The sequence below is a fragment of the Asterias rubens genome, chromosome 8 (genome assembly GCF_902459465.1).
Source record: "Asterias rubens chromosome 8, eAstRub1.3, whole genome shotgun sequence".
Classification (NCBI taxonomy): domain Eukaryota; kingdom Metazoa; phylum Echinodermata; class Asteroidea; order Forcipulatida; family Asteriidae; genus Asterias; species Asterias rubens.
In genome coordinates, this window is record NC_047069.1 from 8,710,847 (window position 1) to 8,727,740 (window position 16,894).

At 37.7% G+C, this 16,894-nt stretch overlaps 1 protein-coding gene across 2 annotated transcripts in view; it reads left to right on the plus strand.

Annotated features, from left to right (window-relative positions):
• The first annotated feature begins 216 nt into the window (after positions 1–216).
• LOC117293413 (sodium/bile acid cotransporter 7-like) overlaps positions 217–16,894 on the plus strand; it is a 32,246-nt gene continuing 15,568 nt past the window's right edge. For both annotated transcript variants that reach the window (XM_033775734.1, XM_033775735.1), the window contains exons 1-6: positions 217–375; positions 4,270–4,352; positions 5,485–5,621; positions 7,142–7,217; positions 15,702–15,740; positions 16,374–16,409. In XM_033775734.1, coding sequence (XP_033631625.1) covers positions 276–375; positions 4,270–4,352; positions 5,485–5,621; positions 7,142–7,217; positions 15,702–15,740; positions 16,374–16,409 — 471 coding nt within the window. In that variant the 5' untranslated portion in view covers positions 217–275. The remainder of the gene's footprint in view (positions 376–4,269; positions 4,353–5,484; positions 5,622–7,141; positions 7,218–15,701; positions 15,741–16,373; positions 16,410–16,894) is intronic.

Consider the following 16,894-nt stretch of genomic DNA (forward strand, 5'->3'; position numbering starts at 1 on the left):
ACTTGTAAGGACAATAACAATATTAATCCGCGAGCCGCAATTACGCTGACTTTTCATTTATGTGAAACTTTAATGATATTGGATAGTTGTTAAAATTTTTACCATCAGATTTATTGTATTGTGGGTCAATTTATTATGTCAAATTATGTTTTCACATTAACTTTATGGCCCTAGATACATGTGTAAGCATATTGTATAGGTAAACAGTGCCAGCTGTTCACTGCGTAATGGTGGAATAATCCGTACAACAACACAAACTGAGTAAATTCATCAATATGTCGGCTTTTGAAAAGGTCAAGGGCAACTGGTTTCTGTTAGCTATAGTTTTCGTTATATCTTTGGCAGATATAGCACCCTACATTGGTGCCAAAGGGGGTAAGTTTCTAGGGTTTTTGCCTGTAAAATAGAGAGCAAATTGTGTCTGCTTTTTTGGTCTTGTACCCTGTGTCACACAGTGTGTTTTATGGATGGACACGTGGCATAACAAGCGATAGTCTGTGTTGTGTGATGGATGGGAAAGTTGGGTCGCACTAAATAAAATACCGACAACTCACGACCCCTCACGACAACTCACGACAACAATTTTTAAATGCACTTTAACAGAACATTTGAACATAATTCAACCGGTAAATATATGCACAAGAGTCATATGCACCCATATCACCTTCAAACTGTTGAAAAAATTGTATTTTTAAGTGTACAAAAAGTGTTTTTTACCCCGAATTTAGTAACCAACGGGGATAACTTTCCGTATGGCGCCACCACTTTTTCACTAATTTTTACAAAAAGGGATATATCAATCAGGTAAACAAGTTCCTATATTATTTTATATCGAATGAAAAAGTGGTGGCGCCATACGGAAACTTTTCCACGAACGGAAATATCCGCCATGTTGTCTTTCGACGTACTTGGACGGTTCCATTACACCGCAGGGGTGATACAATATGCATTTTATGTGCCTCTCATAGTCCCCATAGAGTTTTAAAAATTATTATAGGAAAAGTTTCCGTATGGCGCCACCACTTTTTCATTCGATATGAAATAATATAGTAATAGTATCTAATTTACCTCACCAAAGAGATATCCCTTTTTGTAAAAATGAGGGGAAAAGTGGTGGCGCCATATGGAAAGTTATCCTTATTATATTTAAATCTTCCTGTTTATTGAATTCCAGAGTGTCGGCTTAGTTACTAACAAGAAAGAAAAAAAACAGCAGCTAAAACCAAAAAGAAAAAAATACAACTCAGCCCTCAGAAAATACCCATGCCCCCTGCGGTGTAATAGAATCGTCCAAGTACGTCGAAAGACAACATGGCGAATATTTCATGGCGAATTTTTACAGTTAAAAGAACAAAATTTTCAACAGTTTAAAAGTGATTTATATGCATATGACTCTTGTGCATATATTTAATGGTTGACTTATGTTCAAATGTTTTGTTAAAGTGCATTTAAAAATTGTTGTCGTGAGTTGTCGTGAGGGGTCGTGAGTTGTCGGTATTTAGTGCGACCGGGAAAGTTCGCCTGACTGGTGGTTGGTTGAGTCAGCATGATTTGTGTATTAATAATATTACTCAAGTAAGGAAGACCTCATTACATTAATTGTATGAACGTTTATATGTACTTAACTTACCTGCTACTGGTTTCTTTTTTGTTAAAATTTAACTTTTGTATAAACCCTTCCAATCCAAGTTCCTCCATTATTCTATATTGATAAAGAAATTGGATAGCGCCCTCTTTGTTGCATAATTAATAATGACAACAGTATACCACTTAGTATGTAAAACAAAGACTGCAATCTTGTTAAGCTATTATATGCTCAAGTTCGTGCAAGGACTTGTGTCGTTGACCTTGACCATCCATGGGAGGAAGAAATTGGAATCTTCTTCCTCCATGGTTGACTATTATTATTATTAAGTTTGCCCGAACTCTGTCTAGTCAAAGATAGTTGGTCTCTGCTGGACAACTGTTTGGGACCAAACCTACCAGGCATGGTCGCATCGCTGGTTGCCAATAGCCAGTTTCATAGCACAGCAGTGCAGAGTGGACCAGTTATTTATAACAAAACGAGGTTGCCGGTCGCCCTGAGATGACATGACAAGAGTCATTCGCACTTCAACCCACTGTGACATTTATACTTAACCTATACATTTGATGGTGCAGAAGCGAAGTCACAGGCAAAGTGCATTTAAAAAACTAGACATAGAGTTTTTTGTTAATTACAAAAACACGGTGTTCGGTTGGACGTTACGTGATGACGTAGTTCAAAAACATTGAACCATAAAGATGTTTTTTATACAATGTGTCGTTATTTTATAGTTAAACTTGTATCACACTTTTGAACGCCTTGTTTCTTCACAAATACAATATGTTTGTGTGAGATTGGCATCAGTTTTTTTGTTTGCAACTTATGAAAGCCCTTTAAAAATCTAGATCACCCCTGCACTGGATGCTGTACACAGATTTGATAATCAACAGCGCCCTCTTTGGTGGGCAAAAAGAGAGCGCTGTTGGGAATTCCCCCAAAAACTTTCGCGCCATATGAATTTTACAAATTTTAAACGTTGTTTTATTGTTATTTAATACCCGATGACGTCATTTTGAAGGTTCAACTACATGTTGTATCTGTTGAGTTTCAAGGTTCAAATCGATCTCAATCTTGAGTTATGGCGTAGATAAGCTCAAAAGTTTTTTTTTTTATGAAACAAAATATGAAGATGAACTTTGACCCAGGGTAACAACCCGTAAGTTAAGGTCGTACGATTTTGGCGTTAAGTTTTCAAATATTGGAAAAGTCTTTATCTATCTAATGCATAAGTATGAACATCATAGCTTTTATATTTGTTGAGATACAGCAACAAGCAAATGGTCATTTTTCAATTTAAAAAACCTTGTCATGACGTCATCAATGACGTCATTATTCCCAAAAAATGGCGGTTTCATCTACTCACTAATGCCTATGGACATAGTAAGTTTTAAGATTGTACAAGCTTTACTTTTGTTTAAAAGCTCAAAAGTTGTTTTTTTATGAAAAAAAAACCACAAAGGCGAACTTTGACCCAGGGTAACAACCCGGAAGTTAAGGTCGTACGATTTTGCCGTTAACTTTTCAAATGTTGTCCAAGTCTTTATCTATCCGATGCTGAAATATGAACATCATAGCTTTTCTATTCGTTGAGATACACCAACAAGCAAATGGTAATTTTTCCAAAATTAAAAACCCTGTCATGACGTCATCAATGGGGCATCATTCCAAAAAAGTGGCGGTTTATTCCACCCACTATTGCCTATGAACATAGTAAGTTTTAAGTTTGTACAAGCTTTACTTTTGTTTAAAAGCTCAAAAGTTGTTTTTTTGATGTAAAATACACGAAGGCGAACTTTGACCCAGGGTAACGACCCGGAACTTAAGGTCGTACGATTTTGGCGTTAACTTTTCAAATGTTGTCCAAGTCTTTATCTATCCGATGCTGAAATATGAACATCATAACTTCAATATTCGTTGAGATACAGCAACAAGCAAATTGTAATTTTTCAACATTAAAAACCTTGCCATGACGTCATCAATCCAAAAAAGTGGCAGTTTCATCTACGCACTAGTGCCTATGTACAAAGTAAGTTTTAAGTTTGTACAAGCTTTACTTTTGCTTTAAAGCTCAAAAGATGTTTTTTGATGAAAAAATGCGAAGGCGAACTTTGACCCAGGGTAACGACTGGAAGTTAAGGTCATACGATTTTGGCGTTAACTTTTCAAATGTTGTCCAAGTCTTTATCTATCTTATGCCCAAGTATGAACATCATAGCAATCATATTCGTTGAGATACAGCGAAAAAGCAAAGTTTTTCAACTTTAAAAACCTTGCCATGACGTCATTATCATTCCCAAAAAGTGGCGGTTTCATCTACTCACTATTGCCTATATGTACATAGTAAGTTTTAAGTTTGTACAAGCTTTACTTTTGTTTAAAAGTGCTGGAGAAGGTTCGCAGGGAAAGAAGAACACGAGGGAAAAAAAAAACCCAAAAAAACATAACAATAACAATAGTTGTTCGACTGTTGGCCGAACACCTAAAAATATATTAAAGGAATTACTGGGTTATTCTTCCATATCCCGGTAGTGAGAGGAAATAAAACTGCCTTTAGCTTTAATGTTTCAACCAACGTACTCTGGGTTTCGCTTTTCCGTTTCTACTAACCCATTATGCATCAAACCTTTAAAACAACTTTAGAAATTAAAAGTGAACTCCCCATTTTATTTCCTTTTTTGATGCAGGACCGATCAAACCAGAGATTACGGTGAAGTACTTAGCGGTTTCTTTTATCTTCTTCAACAGTGGATTGTCTTTGAAAACAGAAGTATGTAAGATATTCTTGTCAAGATTTACAAATCCATAATTGGAATGAGAAACTTAAAATAACACAAGTTTCCTGACTATTAAAGAGGGGCTCCAAGTTTGAATCTGTTTTGTGACCCACTCATTTTTCAATAAAAAAAATTGTATTTTCATGTTTAAAGGGAAGGTACACGTTTGGTAATTGTCAAAGACCAGTCTTCTCACTTGGTGTATCCCAACATAAGCATAAAATAATTGGCCTGTGAAAATTTGAGCTTATTTGCGACAAAATTATGAGATAAAAAAAACCTTGAATTTGTGTGCTTTCAGTAGGAATACAAGACATCTGGCTTTTATTATTGTAGTCAGAAATTACCCTCTTTCTCAAAATTTATGCTAAATCAAAGGGAGCCGTTCCTCACAATGTTTTATACTATCAACAGCGCTCCAATGCTCGTTACCAAGTCAGTTTTAAGTTAGTATTTGTTTTGAGTAATTACCAAGCCTGTTCCCTTTAAACTATTGAAAAAATGACGCGTACAGATTGGGGTGTCACCAAAATTTGCTTCACATTGCTTTTATAGCATGAACCAGGCTTTACTGTGGGGTTGATGGGGTTTGCAATCTCGAACACAAGCGCCTGGGCTAAGATGATCATAATTGCTTAAAGACAGAGGACACTATTGGTAATTGTTAAAGACTAATCTTCACAGTTGGTCTATCTAGACATATGCATAAAACAACAAACCTGTGAAAATTTGAGCTCAATCGGTCGTTGAATTTGCGAGATAATCATGAAAGAAAAAAACACTCCTGTCACACGAAGTTGTGTGCTTTCTGATGCTTGATTTCGAGACCTCAAATTCTAAACTTGAGTTCTCTAAATCAAATTAGTGGAAAATTACTTCTTTCTCAAAAACTATGTCACTTCAGAGGGAGCTGTTTCTCACAATGTTTTATACCATCCATCTCTCCCCATTACTCGTAGTCAAGAAAGGTTTTATGATGATAAATATTTTGAGTAATTACCAATAGTGTCCACTGCCTTTAAATAGCTGTGGTTTCAGGGTTAGCTGTTGCCAGCGTATTGTACATGTAATTTAATTCTATCCCTCCTCTGCTTCTAACACACACTGTTTGTTTCTTTGTCACAGGATCTACGCACTGCACTGTTCAATGTCAAGCTGCACTTCTTTATTCAGTTCTTTACCCTTGCTGTTGTGCCATGTCTTGTGTGGGTCTTGGTTCACTTCCTCCTCATGACACCAGTAGATGAATGGCTGCTTAAAGGGTGAGGAGACAGTTGATATACTTATAGTCAGACTCCTTGGTTGCTACATGACAGATTTTAGAAACAAAGTTAATTTAGAGAGGTATACAGCAAGTGTTCTCCCTCAACAGTGGTTCTCTGGCCAAATGCCAGTCAAAACCAGAGGAGAGGACCAGTCAAAATTCACTCAAAGTGGTCCAGCTGGCTAGCTTCATGATTTGGAAAAATCCCACTTAATAAAAGTATGGACTTCATATAAGTGTGATGACAAGTGGTCCTGCTGGCTAGTCACAGGAAAAAGTTAGGACAAAGCCTGAATACTGGAATGGTAATAGTTTGAAGAAAATATATTTTTACCTTTTTTACATTTATTACAGGAATATGCTCAAAACCATTATAAAACATACTTAATGATCAGATGAGCTTGAGAAATTAGTATAATTTGTCTTGAAAACTATTCCCACATGAGATGTTCATGTCCCTCGAAAATTCATATTGCTATGACAGGTGTATCAAAAACAGCAAATACTTGAACATAGACACAGTTATAAGCTGTTTTCTTGAAAACATGGTGGCTTACTTCATTGACTTTTTGACAGCTTAGCTAACCAAAACGTGAAAGAATTAGAGCTCACTTCCCCCAACTATTGATCATCCATGACCGGCCACACGGTCCAGCATTCTGTGAAAATAAATGTACGTGTTTAGCTTAAACAGTTCTTCGAGATGTGACAATGCACTGTAGCTATTTTTTTATAAATCAATTCAATTTGATAAACAATTTTATTTGCTCATGATCATTTGTATATTTATTCATAAAAACCTAGGATATTTCATCAATTTTGATTGGTCTAGAGGAGTGTGCGTGGCCATGTTTTAAATGGGCGATATAAAGTGTTGGAGTTTTTAAACATAGCCTGAGGAAATTGAGTAAAAAAAGGGCGAAGTCAGATGACTGTGAGGAATTAATAATTTGGTAGGTCGCATATTTGGCTCGCACAAGTTTGAAACTTGCATGGGATAGTTTGAAACGTAAACGCACAAGTTCTAAATTTACGCTAGGAGCTATTTAACGCTAATCCTTGACAGAAATTCAAAGCATAGCTGAGGTGGTCAAACTAGCCGTCTTGTTCTAAATTTTTAAGTTTTTGTTTGTTTGTTTGTTTGTTTTTAACAGAAATATGTTGATAAATGGGAGTTAAAGAGTGGTGACTCTGTCTTACACATGTTTACTTCCATTTAAAACTTTGCAGGTTTGTGGCCGTTGGATAAAGGACCACATTTTGCTCAGTCATTTATTTATTGCCTTGATTGACCCTGCACATTTTAAACGGCCTTTTAAGATCTCGTCCCAACTCTTTTACTCCCTTATTTAAATGTATTCTTTATATGACAGACTTAAAGGTACTTACCCTAATTGCACTTCTAGCTTTATTATTATTATTGTATAATAATACATGTACATGTAATGTACGTGTACCTTTTAAAGGCCTTATGTCAAAACACACCCAAAGTTACCTTATTACTTCTGCTCTTCACAGGTTACAAGTAGTTGGTTGTATGCCGCCACCTGTGTCTTCTGCTGTTATACTAACAAAAGCTGTTGGAGGAAATGAGGTAAAAAATACATCTCTCTACTTTGTTTATCCGCTCTGAATGTGGTAGAAATGTTATCAATTGGAAGAAAATATGGAAACTTGGTCAGATGTGCAAGGGTGTGATACACAGCAAGGCATTCCCTGAAATGGACAATACCTATTGGCATGAATGAAACATGCCAGCCAGAGTGTGTAACACGGGGAAGTAAATTTTCTGTTTTTAACTGGAAATCCAGGTTGCCCCCCCCCCAAAAAAAAAAAAAAAAAAACTTAGATGAAATTCATAAGAGAATAAACCATATATGGAATACCTCAGATTGCAGCCTACATTGTAGGACTTTCAAAATTAAGATTAATGTATGTAAGCAGGCTTAATACCTGCAAGCTTTCACTCTTGCATGCTTTCACCACGGTTTGCGCTCGAAAGCTTTCGCACTTTGCTCTCGCAAGCTTTTGCGCTTTGCTCTCGTAGTTCAGGGTTTTTCAATATGATGGCAAACTATGGTGGCAGCTAGTGCCATTCTTGTATGTCACTTTGTACATTAACTGAACAAAGGTCTGGGGGTTTCACAATAACCCCTGGAATGGAATTTATAAAGGCATGTTTTTCAGAATCTTTAAATGCTGTGCATGCTAGAGGTGAATATACACCACAGCCGTCTGCTTCTAGACAAATACACTGTATATCGAAAATCTGGAGATTTTCTGGGTGTTAAAAAACGTGTGCTAAAGACTCTCCAAAAAGAATTGCGGTTAAACACACCATCTGACATGAAGTGGTTAATATATATTCCATTAAGAAACAAAAATAGTCAATGGAGCAAGAAACTCAAAGTAGAAAAACAGAAAATATCTGTACAGATGGTATCTTTTTGTATGCCCTCATGTATACTGTTGACCAACCAGTCAAAAATAATGGAATAAAAGGGTAGCGACGAGTTCTTCAACGACCGCTTTAAGCCGGCAGGGTTGGGAGCCATGTGATAAAGGCCCGAGCCGAAGGCGAGGGCTTTTATCGCATTGCAACGACCCTGCAAGGTTTCAAACAGACGTTTAAGAACGAGTCACTACTCTTTTATTCCCATTCATAAATGCCCTTTTGTTAAAAAAACGTTTTAAAAACACCATTACAGACACTTTAAACAATTGAAAATTTGAGATTTTAAATATTGTTTTCAAAAACTTTGTGAAGGATCTGTTTGATGCACTTGGTTTGTGTGTATGTGCGCGCGCTTAGATTATGCGCTGTTACTGTAGCTATGAATTGCGTTCCGCGGGATAATCTTGCGCGCCGACACGCGGAAGCCAGCTGGTTATAAACACTGGTCATTATCAAAGGTTTATATAGCCTTGCTCAAGGCAGTCGCATTATTCGCTCCGAAATGACGCCGCTGTAAACCAACCCGTGTACCCTGTACGTGGTGCGTGCGATCACACCGCATGACCCACCCGTATACACACTGTCACATCGTACGACTTCTGTGCACACAAGTCACCGCACTCGTACCACTAACCGCATGCGGAGGTTGTCAGGCCGACAGCCTTGTCGGGTCTGTAACTTCCGGGTTTAATGTGTTTCAGGAAAAATGTCCACTAGTGGAAAAAAATGGGGGGGGGGGGGCTCTCGGATATGCTAGTATGCAGCCCATGAATATGTATATCTTTCGTCAGACCTATCAGACAACACAGAATGTGAGGCAAATGAATTATATATTTTGACGTCCAATCACGCACTTCCCTTATCACGACCTTTGGACCCGATCATGCTCACTGAGCGTCCGTGTTGGTGGTGTGTGATGTAAACATGTCTCGTCTTTCGCGGGCATTATGGTAATGAGCTGACCGTGGAAACTCTTCGCTTATTATAGTAATGAGGTCAGTGGCTTCAACAGAGACCCTACAAGGGTGTCGGCCTGACGGCCGACGCATGCGGATAGTGTATGGGGGTATCGTGTCGTGCAATGTTACGCACAGTGAATACGGTTGGGTTTTTATACAGCAACGGTCTTTTTTCGGAGTGAATAATTCGACTGACTTGAGCAAGGCTAAGGTTTATACACCCCCACATGACGCGCTCTTCATCAATAGGAAAAGCGAAACTGTCTTAGGTATTTTTGAATGTCTCTTAAAATGTTTTACGAACTGCTTATCATGGGAACATGATTTAACACCCAATAATGGTACGTTATGTACACTGAGGCAAACTGAATCATGGGCATCAATCTGTCTTGAAAGATGGAGGGGGGGACTTGTTAGTCATCGATGCTCATTTGGTGCAATCTAGGGAGTCTGAGGGGTGATGTGCCCCCTCTTAGAAGTTGGAATTTTGGGGTTGTTAAGGCCTATTTCAAGCCATTGGTTCACCATTTTTCGGCTATAATATTGGTTATTGTAGCCAAAAAAAACAACTCATTAAAGTTCGAACCCATATTATTTCTGCATAGTTAATATTCAGATGGTGTTTCATCCCAATCATCACTAGCATCATCAACAAGGCTATACATCCAGACCAAAATGTTAGCGTGGTGGGGCAAATCCATTGAAAATGGAGCATGCAAGTGCTTAGGGGCCCAGGAAAATTTTGCATTCTAGATGCTCTGTGGTGCAATTTTAGGCCAATAAGAATAAGAGGCAAAATGAATGAAAACATGTACTACTTTAATTTTGGATTACCAGCTTCTTCAGGGGAGGGGCGAGACACAAATTTGAGGGGGGGGGGGCAAATCTGTCAAAGATGGAGCATGCGAGCATGAAGCCTTTACCGTGCGGGTCCTGGCCTGTTTAAGGACATTTTTCATTCTAGATGCTCAGTGGTGCAATCTTAGGCCTATTAGAGGCCTAATTTATGAACAAAACAGAAAAATAAGCCTTAAAAGTTTGAGCAGTAGAATTAAGGCGTTTTGTATTTTGGAAATACTTGAATTTTCATTAAAAGAAAGTTAAAATAAAAAGGTAGGCCTATGTGTAGTTGATTGCTTGCAATGTTTGTATGCGGGGTTTAAGGAAAAAGAAAGCAGAAACGTCTCAATGAATATGGTGTGGAACAGAGTTAATAACAGCCTGGGTATGGATTTACTTGTGTAAGATAAAGTGCGCTTTAAAAATGATGCTGTGTTGTTGTTCTTCTTATAAAGAAATGACCAACAGCGCATAATTGTTAACATACTTACTTACTTAGCTGCTTAGGACTGGGTGTCCCTTGGCCTCCATTGAAAACTGTCCCCATTCATGTCTATTTCTAAGTAGGATTTGAAACTTTGCATGGTGGAAGTAAGATATAGAAAAGTTTGCGGTAACACCATGTAATAACAATCTCTCAATGAGTTGGGGTGGTTCTGAAAAGAACCGTTGGATTAACTCGACGTTTCGATCAGTATGCTCTGATCGTCTTCTGGAGAATGCTGCATTCTCCAGAAGACGATCAGAGCATACTGATCGAAACGTCGAGTTAATCCAACGGTTCTTTTCAGAACCACCCCAACTCATTGAGAGATTGTTATTACATGGTGTTACCGCAAACTTTTCTATGTCTATTTCTAGCTAAATGCTCTGCCTCATGAAGTGGAATTTTGGCATCATCCTGAATTTGCACCTACCAGCGCAATGGTGGGCACCGTCGTTTGCATGGAGTGTTAAAGTCATACATACAGTAACTACATGTACAAATATATAGAACTAACTTATGTAGATGGCACGTACCCTTTAAGTTGAACAAAAAGGGGGCGGGGGCATGTAGTGTCCTCCACCATTCAAAAAGTGGGGACGTCCCCCAGAGTGTTTCTCTCACTATTTTCTTGTGACTCTGATTTACCATTTGAACTTACGGAAAATCCCACCCTTGTTTCCGCGCGTTTCGCCGTGTCATGACATGTTTACAGAAGGTAATGGTGAAAGACTTCTCTTGAAATATTATTCCGTGAAATGCCTTACTTTTTGAGATAACATTAAAACAATTATCAATTCTCGATATCGAGAATTGCGTATTTATTTTTAAACACATGTCATGACATGGCGAGATGTGCGGAAACAAGGGTGGGTTTTCCCGTTATTTTCTCCCAACTCCGATGACCGATTGAGCCTAAATTTTCACAGGTTTGTTATTTTATATATAAGTTGTGATATACGTAGTGTGGGCCTTTGGACAATACTGTTTACTGAAGTGTCCAATGGCTTTAACAATTTGATTTGCCAGCAAAACTGATGCAGAGGAGAAACTGCTTTGATGCACAACCCAGTGCTTTAGTAGTTTAGAGATGAGGACATTATAATCACAGACGCTGCAATGGTTGTTAGCAACTAGAAGGTCTCAGAAGATTGTAGCCGAGATTTATCATGATTGGGGAACGATCAGATTGCATAGCTAAGGCATTAAGTCTCATTCAAATCCGATCAACAAGTCTGCCATGTGGAACCATGCTATAATCTTAGTCACTACAGCGGAACTGCCTTGGTATTGCTGTAAGTAAAGCTTGCTGAAATCTGTTTTAAGTGTCCATGCTTGGCCGGCAGCCTGTGAGTCCACCTCAATTAACCGGCATAAACAACCAACAAGATGGACATTAAATGAGTTTCCCGGCACCAGTCTAAGATTTCAATGTGATTTATTCTTGGTCATTTCCCGCTCCATGTGAACTGAGTGTGTAATGATAATGTAAAACCCACCTGGTGTGTGTTTTTGTCAGTGTGGAGCGGCCTGATTGCAGTGGGTCCACTTGAACACACAAAAAAGCATGACCAAATCTTGAAAGAAACTAAACTGGGCATGACAGATGTTTACTTTTGACAATATTAAACAAATATTCATGAGTTTTAGTAATGAGGGTTTTTATACAACAATTTATTTGCTTAGAATATCTGATTTTCAGCTTGTTTTCAGATAGTCATAGTTAAATGAAATTTGAAAACCTTATTAGACGAAGTAAAACCATTAACTAATGAACTGCACAGGCCCAGTTTCCCTCAAATTTCAAAACACAGTTTTCTCCTGATATGATGCTTTGTAATTATAGCACACTATTTGCTTTTTTACAAAAGTCCTGCTTTTTGACAATAAAAAACATAAATGTCAATTGTTAAAAAAAGATCCACGTTTTAAAATTTATTTAATTTTTCTTTTAAAATAACACTTTGTAAAAACAAATGTTTAATCAGTTAATGCCAGAAGACATAGTATATTTTCTGTATCAGAAATCGGATGATGTGTTTGTATAAACTCAGACTACCAGAATATTAATGCATCTGCTGTCGATTTCACCAAACACTACCTATAACTTTGATTAATCTTAGGACTTAGGACGGGTTCAGTTCCGTATCCAAATACGTAGGACGCATTGAACCCATCCTAAGTTAGAATCAGCTGCAGGACATTCTGATTATTAGAATACACTGTGCATGTACTCACCACGCAATGCTTTGTTTCCCCCTGCAAAGAGGGAAAGGGTACACGAAACGCTAGGATCAATCCTAACTCGAGTTAGGACAAGCAACCCGTCCTAACTTAGGATGGGTTCAATTCGTCCTACGTACTTGGATGCGGAACTGAACCTGTCCTAAGTCCTAAGATGATTCCTAAGTTAGGAAGAGTTTGGTGAAATCTACGGCTGATGTGTTATCCCCATTTCTAGATCAAAGAGAATAACAAATCCTTGTGCATTTTATAAGAACATTTGTTGTCTTTGCTACATGTACATGTACTTTGTTTTAACTGGGTTTTGTTGTAACAATGGTATTCTGAAAAGAACAAATTTCTCCACTGAAAATAAAAAATTGTAACTCCAAAAGTATTGTGAATTGAGCAGGTCCCCTTACAGAAAATGGGTTCAAGGGGACCTACTCTTTCATCCTAAAGCGTCAAATGGGAAGCCATAAAGCATATTTTTGCCTGCTTCAAAATTCAAATATCATCAATTCACTTACCATCCTGCTTATAGCGTTTTAATACCAGAAATAGTAAAGATGTATCTCTCCGAGTACTCTAACCAACCCCACTTATTTTACACTGTCATATAAAATAGTCAATGAAAGTTGAAGCTGTATAACAAAATGTTTCAATTTTCAAAGGTGACTAACCTACAGGATGAACTATTATTTAAACAAATCTTGGGAATTTCAAATAAAGCAAACCTGTGAGAATCATAAATTTGTAAACGCACAAATTCGCTGGATGAAAATTGTGTAGCATATTATATGCACACAAATTGATTTACCATGGCCTGGAGCGTATACAGTTACAAGTGCAATACCATGCAGAGATTCTAGTCCATAAAATGGACCTGTGAATTGGTCTCAGCTTAACAGGGATCCCAGATTTCGTTATTAATGATGACAGGTATGGGAGAATAGGGACTTATTTTGACATTTATGGGATGTTAAAGATAGGAGGGAAGTGTGCTGGGTAAGTCATCTTAAATCTGTGGAAGTCATCAACGCAAAGGCATTATCCCAGTGGGATTTAAGATGGGACTTGAATACAATAGCCAAGTGGTTAAATATGGAAAATATTATTGCTAGTATGATAATGTAAGACTTAATGTTTTCAAGACAGTGCCCAACTGTGCTTACAAGCCCACGTGTATACGTATGAGGCTGATGCATGCACTGAACACAATGACTATAATTGTGGGTGCAGCTTTAGGATCATATATAATGAATTATTTAATACAGCTTTTTTTCTTGACTGAAGCATTATTTGAACTTAGCTGTACTTTGCTTGATATAGATAGCAATCTTGCTTGATCAAAAAAAAGTAAATTAAGATGCTGACCTGGACTTAAGTATGCACTTTAAGGTAACAGTAGTACATGTAAATGCTGTTTTTGTTTTTTATCTTTTTTTGTATTTTTGCATACCTGGTAAATAAAATAAGTGTTTTCGAACTGTAGAATTTATTTAACCCCTACACTGATGTGTTTTAAAGGAACACGTTGCCTTGGATCGGTCGAGTTGGTCTTTGAAAAGCGTTTGTAACCGTTTGTGAGAAAGATGTTTAAAAAGTAGAATACAATGATCCACAAACATTTGCCTCGAAATTTGCGTGGTTTTCCTTTTACTTTGCGAACTAACACGGTCGGCCATTTATGGGATTCCAAAATTTAACTCCCATGAATTGCCGACCGTGTTTGTCGACAAGGTAAAAGGAAAACCATGCAATTTTGAGTGATACTTGTGTGGATCATTATATTCTACTTTTAAAATATCTTTCTAATCATATGCATTCTATAACAAACGGTTACATACGCTTTTCAAAGACCAACTCGACCGATCCAAGGCAACCTGTTCCTTTAAGCTCTCTATTCTTTCCCGAATTCTGTGAAACCAACTCAACAGGCAAATCAATCAGTGGGATTCGTACCCACGTCATTTGCATCGCTAGAGCAGTATGTCTTACCAATAGACTACTGAGCTAGCATTGTAGCTAAAGGCAGTTGGAAGCCTATTTGATACAATGTACAAAATGTAGCAGCGAGTACCACAGCGATTAAATGGATGTAATTTTTGCATCGTGGATGTATAATAATTTTTATATTTTTACTCTGACCATAGAGCAAGGGTTGTCCTTGCTCTATGAGTTAACACTCTGTACTTTCCTGAGTTCTTTAAAAAAACATTCACAGGCAAATTACTCGGCTGGGATTTGAACCTATGACCGTTGCATTGATACTAGAGCAGACGCCTTACCACTAGACCACCAAACTAGCCTAGTAGCTAGAAGCAGCTTGAGTCCTATGTCTTAGCAGCGGTACTGCAATGATTTAATATACACATAATGAATGTTTATGAGTGCAATGGTGCAAATATGTTCATGAGTTGAAAGATGGAATGTTCTATTCAACGAGGCGGAGCCGAGTTGAATGGAACATTCCAGCTTTCAACGGATGAACATATTCGCACCATTGCACTCATAAACATTCATTATTTGTTTTATATAACATCCAAGTAGATCTTTGTCATTTTGATTGAAAGATACAACTTTCAAAACAAACAAAGCGTAGGCCTCCAATTTTTAATTGTAGAAGACGAATGCTAGTAATTTTACTAATATGCCTTGCTGCGTTACCGAAGACAACGCGCACGCAGTGATGTTTTTACTCAGCTTTTTCGTTCCATCCGAAAAGTACCATTGCACGCTGGCAGCGTGCAATGGTACTTTTCGGATGGAACGAAAAAGCATGGTGAGTGACTCAGCGTGCAATGGTACTTTTATTTGCTATCACGTGACGGACAATCCTCCAATCAAATGGCAAGGATCTGCTTGGGTGTTATATAATAGGTGCTAGTTTTGCATCGGGGATAAAGGGTTTCCACTGCTTGATAGTATACACATCGGTGTAAGAGTAAAATCAAGTACATGTACCTGTATATTCTTTATCCCCAATTCAAAACTAACATAAATTTGATTAAGTTTTGCAATTGCTCTCATTATTTTCAAAGTTGGGGAATAATTCATATGGATATATAATATGATTCCAATCTACATGTATTTGTTTCCTTTTTCTTCACACAGGCTGGTGCAATATTCAACTCAGCCTTTGGAAGTTTTCTGGTAAGTCTATTTGGCTTTTTGCATTCTTTCTCCTAATGAAGAACGAAGCAGTTGCAGACAAGAAACTCTGAATGATAACCATATTCTACAGTAGTACTACATTATTAAGGTCCCTTTCCTAGAGAAGTACAGTGTGGGTCCAAAGAGAAAGAACTCATGTTGGCATGGGAGAACTTTACATGCATTCTTAAAGATCCAAGAAAACAGGACTTGAATTGTCTTTGAATAAACAATGATCTGTGCCTTAAGAAGAACTTCTGATGTAAAGAAAAAAGAAATCAGGGAGCTATTTTTGAAAGGAAAAAACAGGAGCAGAAAAAACTTCCAGGTAGTATCATCAGTGTGATTGATTCACTTCATCAGCACAAGAACACTGCACATCAATCTATTCCAATCTCTAAACCTGAATCAGATACCCAAATAATACCACTTTCAAAAGGCTCGCCAGTTTATCCCTCGGCTACCAGAAACTCTTCATCCATATTTGATCAGCCTTCATTCAAGTTTAATTCAGGTCTTCTATGGTCTAAGTAAACCCTACCAATTACACCATCTTGTAATATGTGGCCTCCAAACACGAGCCATTCATTGGGTGGTAATCCTTATGAGTAAAGTTCTTGTGTTCATTTTCAGGGTATTGTTGTCACCCCAGTGTTGCTGCTTGTATTTGTAAGTAACTGTTTCTGCTTCATTTGACTGTATTGGGCGGGAAGATCAAACTGATGGGTAGCGGGGAAGAGTAGTAGTACCCCCTGGATCTTTGCCAAGTCTTATTGTCTATCTTACAACTGTTCATGTATGCTTGGTATATGAAATATTAATTTTTGTTTTTTACCCATACACCGATGTGTGTTAGCACTGTGTACTTTCCCGAGTCCTGTGAAAACATTGTTAATATTCTGTATCGTCAACGCATATTTAACATCTATTATACTATATCTTACTTGCCCACATCAAACTTTCTTCTAAAGTTTGCTTTAAATTAAGAGGGGAAACTCCCATAAAAACGGACGAGGGCGTTGTAAAGGCAACTTTTAACAAACAAAATGTTTACCTGTGTATTATGACAACTTGTCGGTTTTGATTTTAGTTATCTCAAAGCTTTTGAGACCCGGGTCCAATTTCATAAAGTAAAAAGAATTGCTAAGCACAAG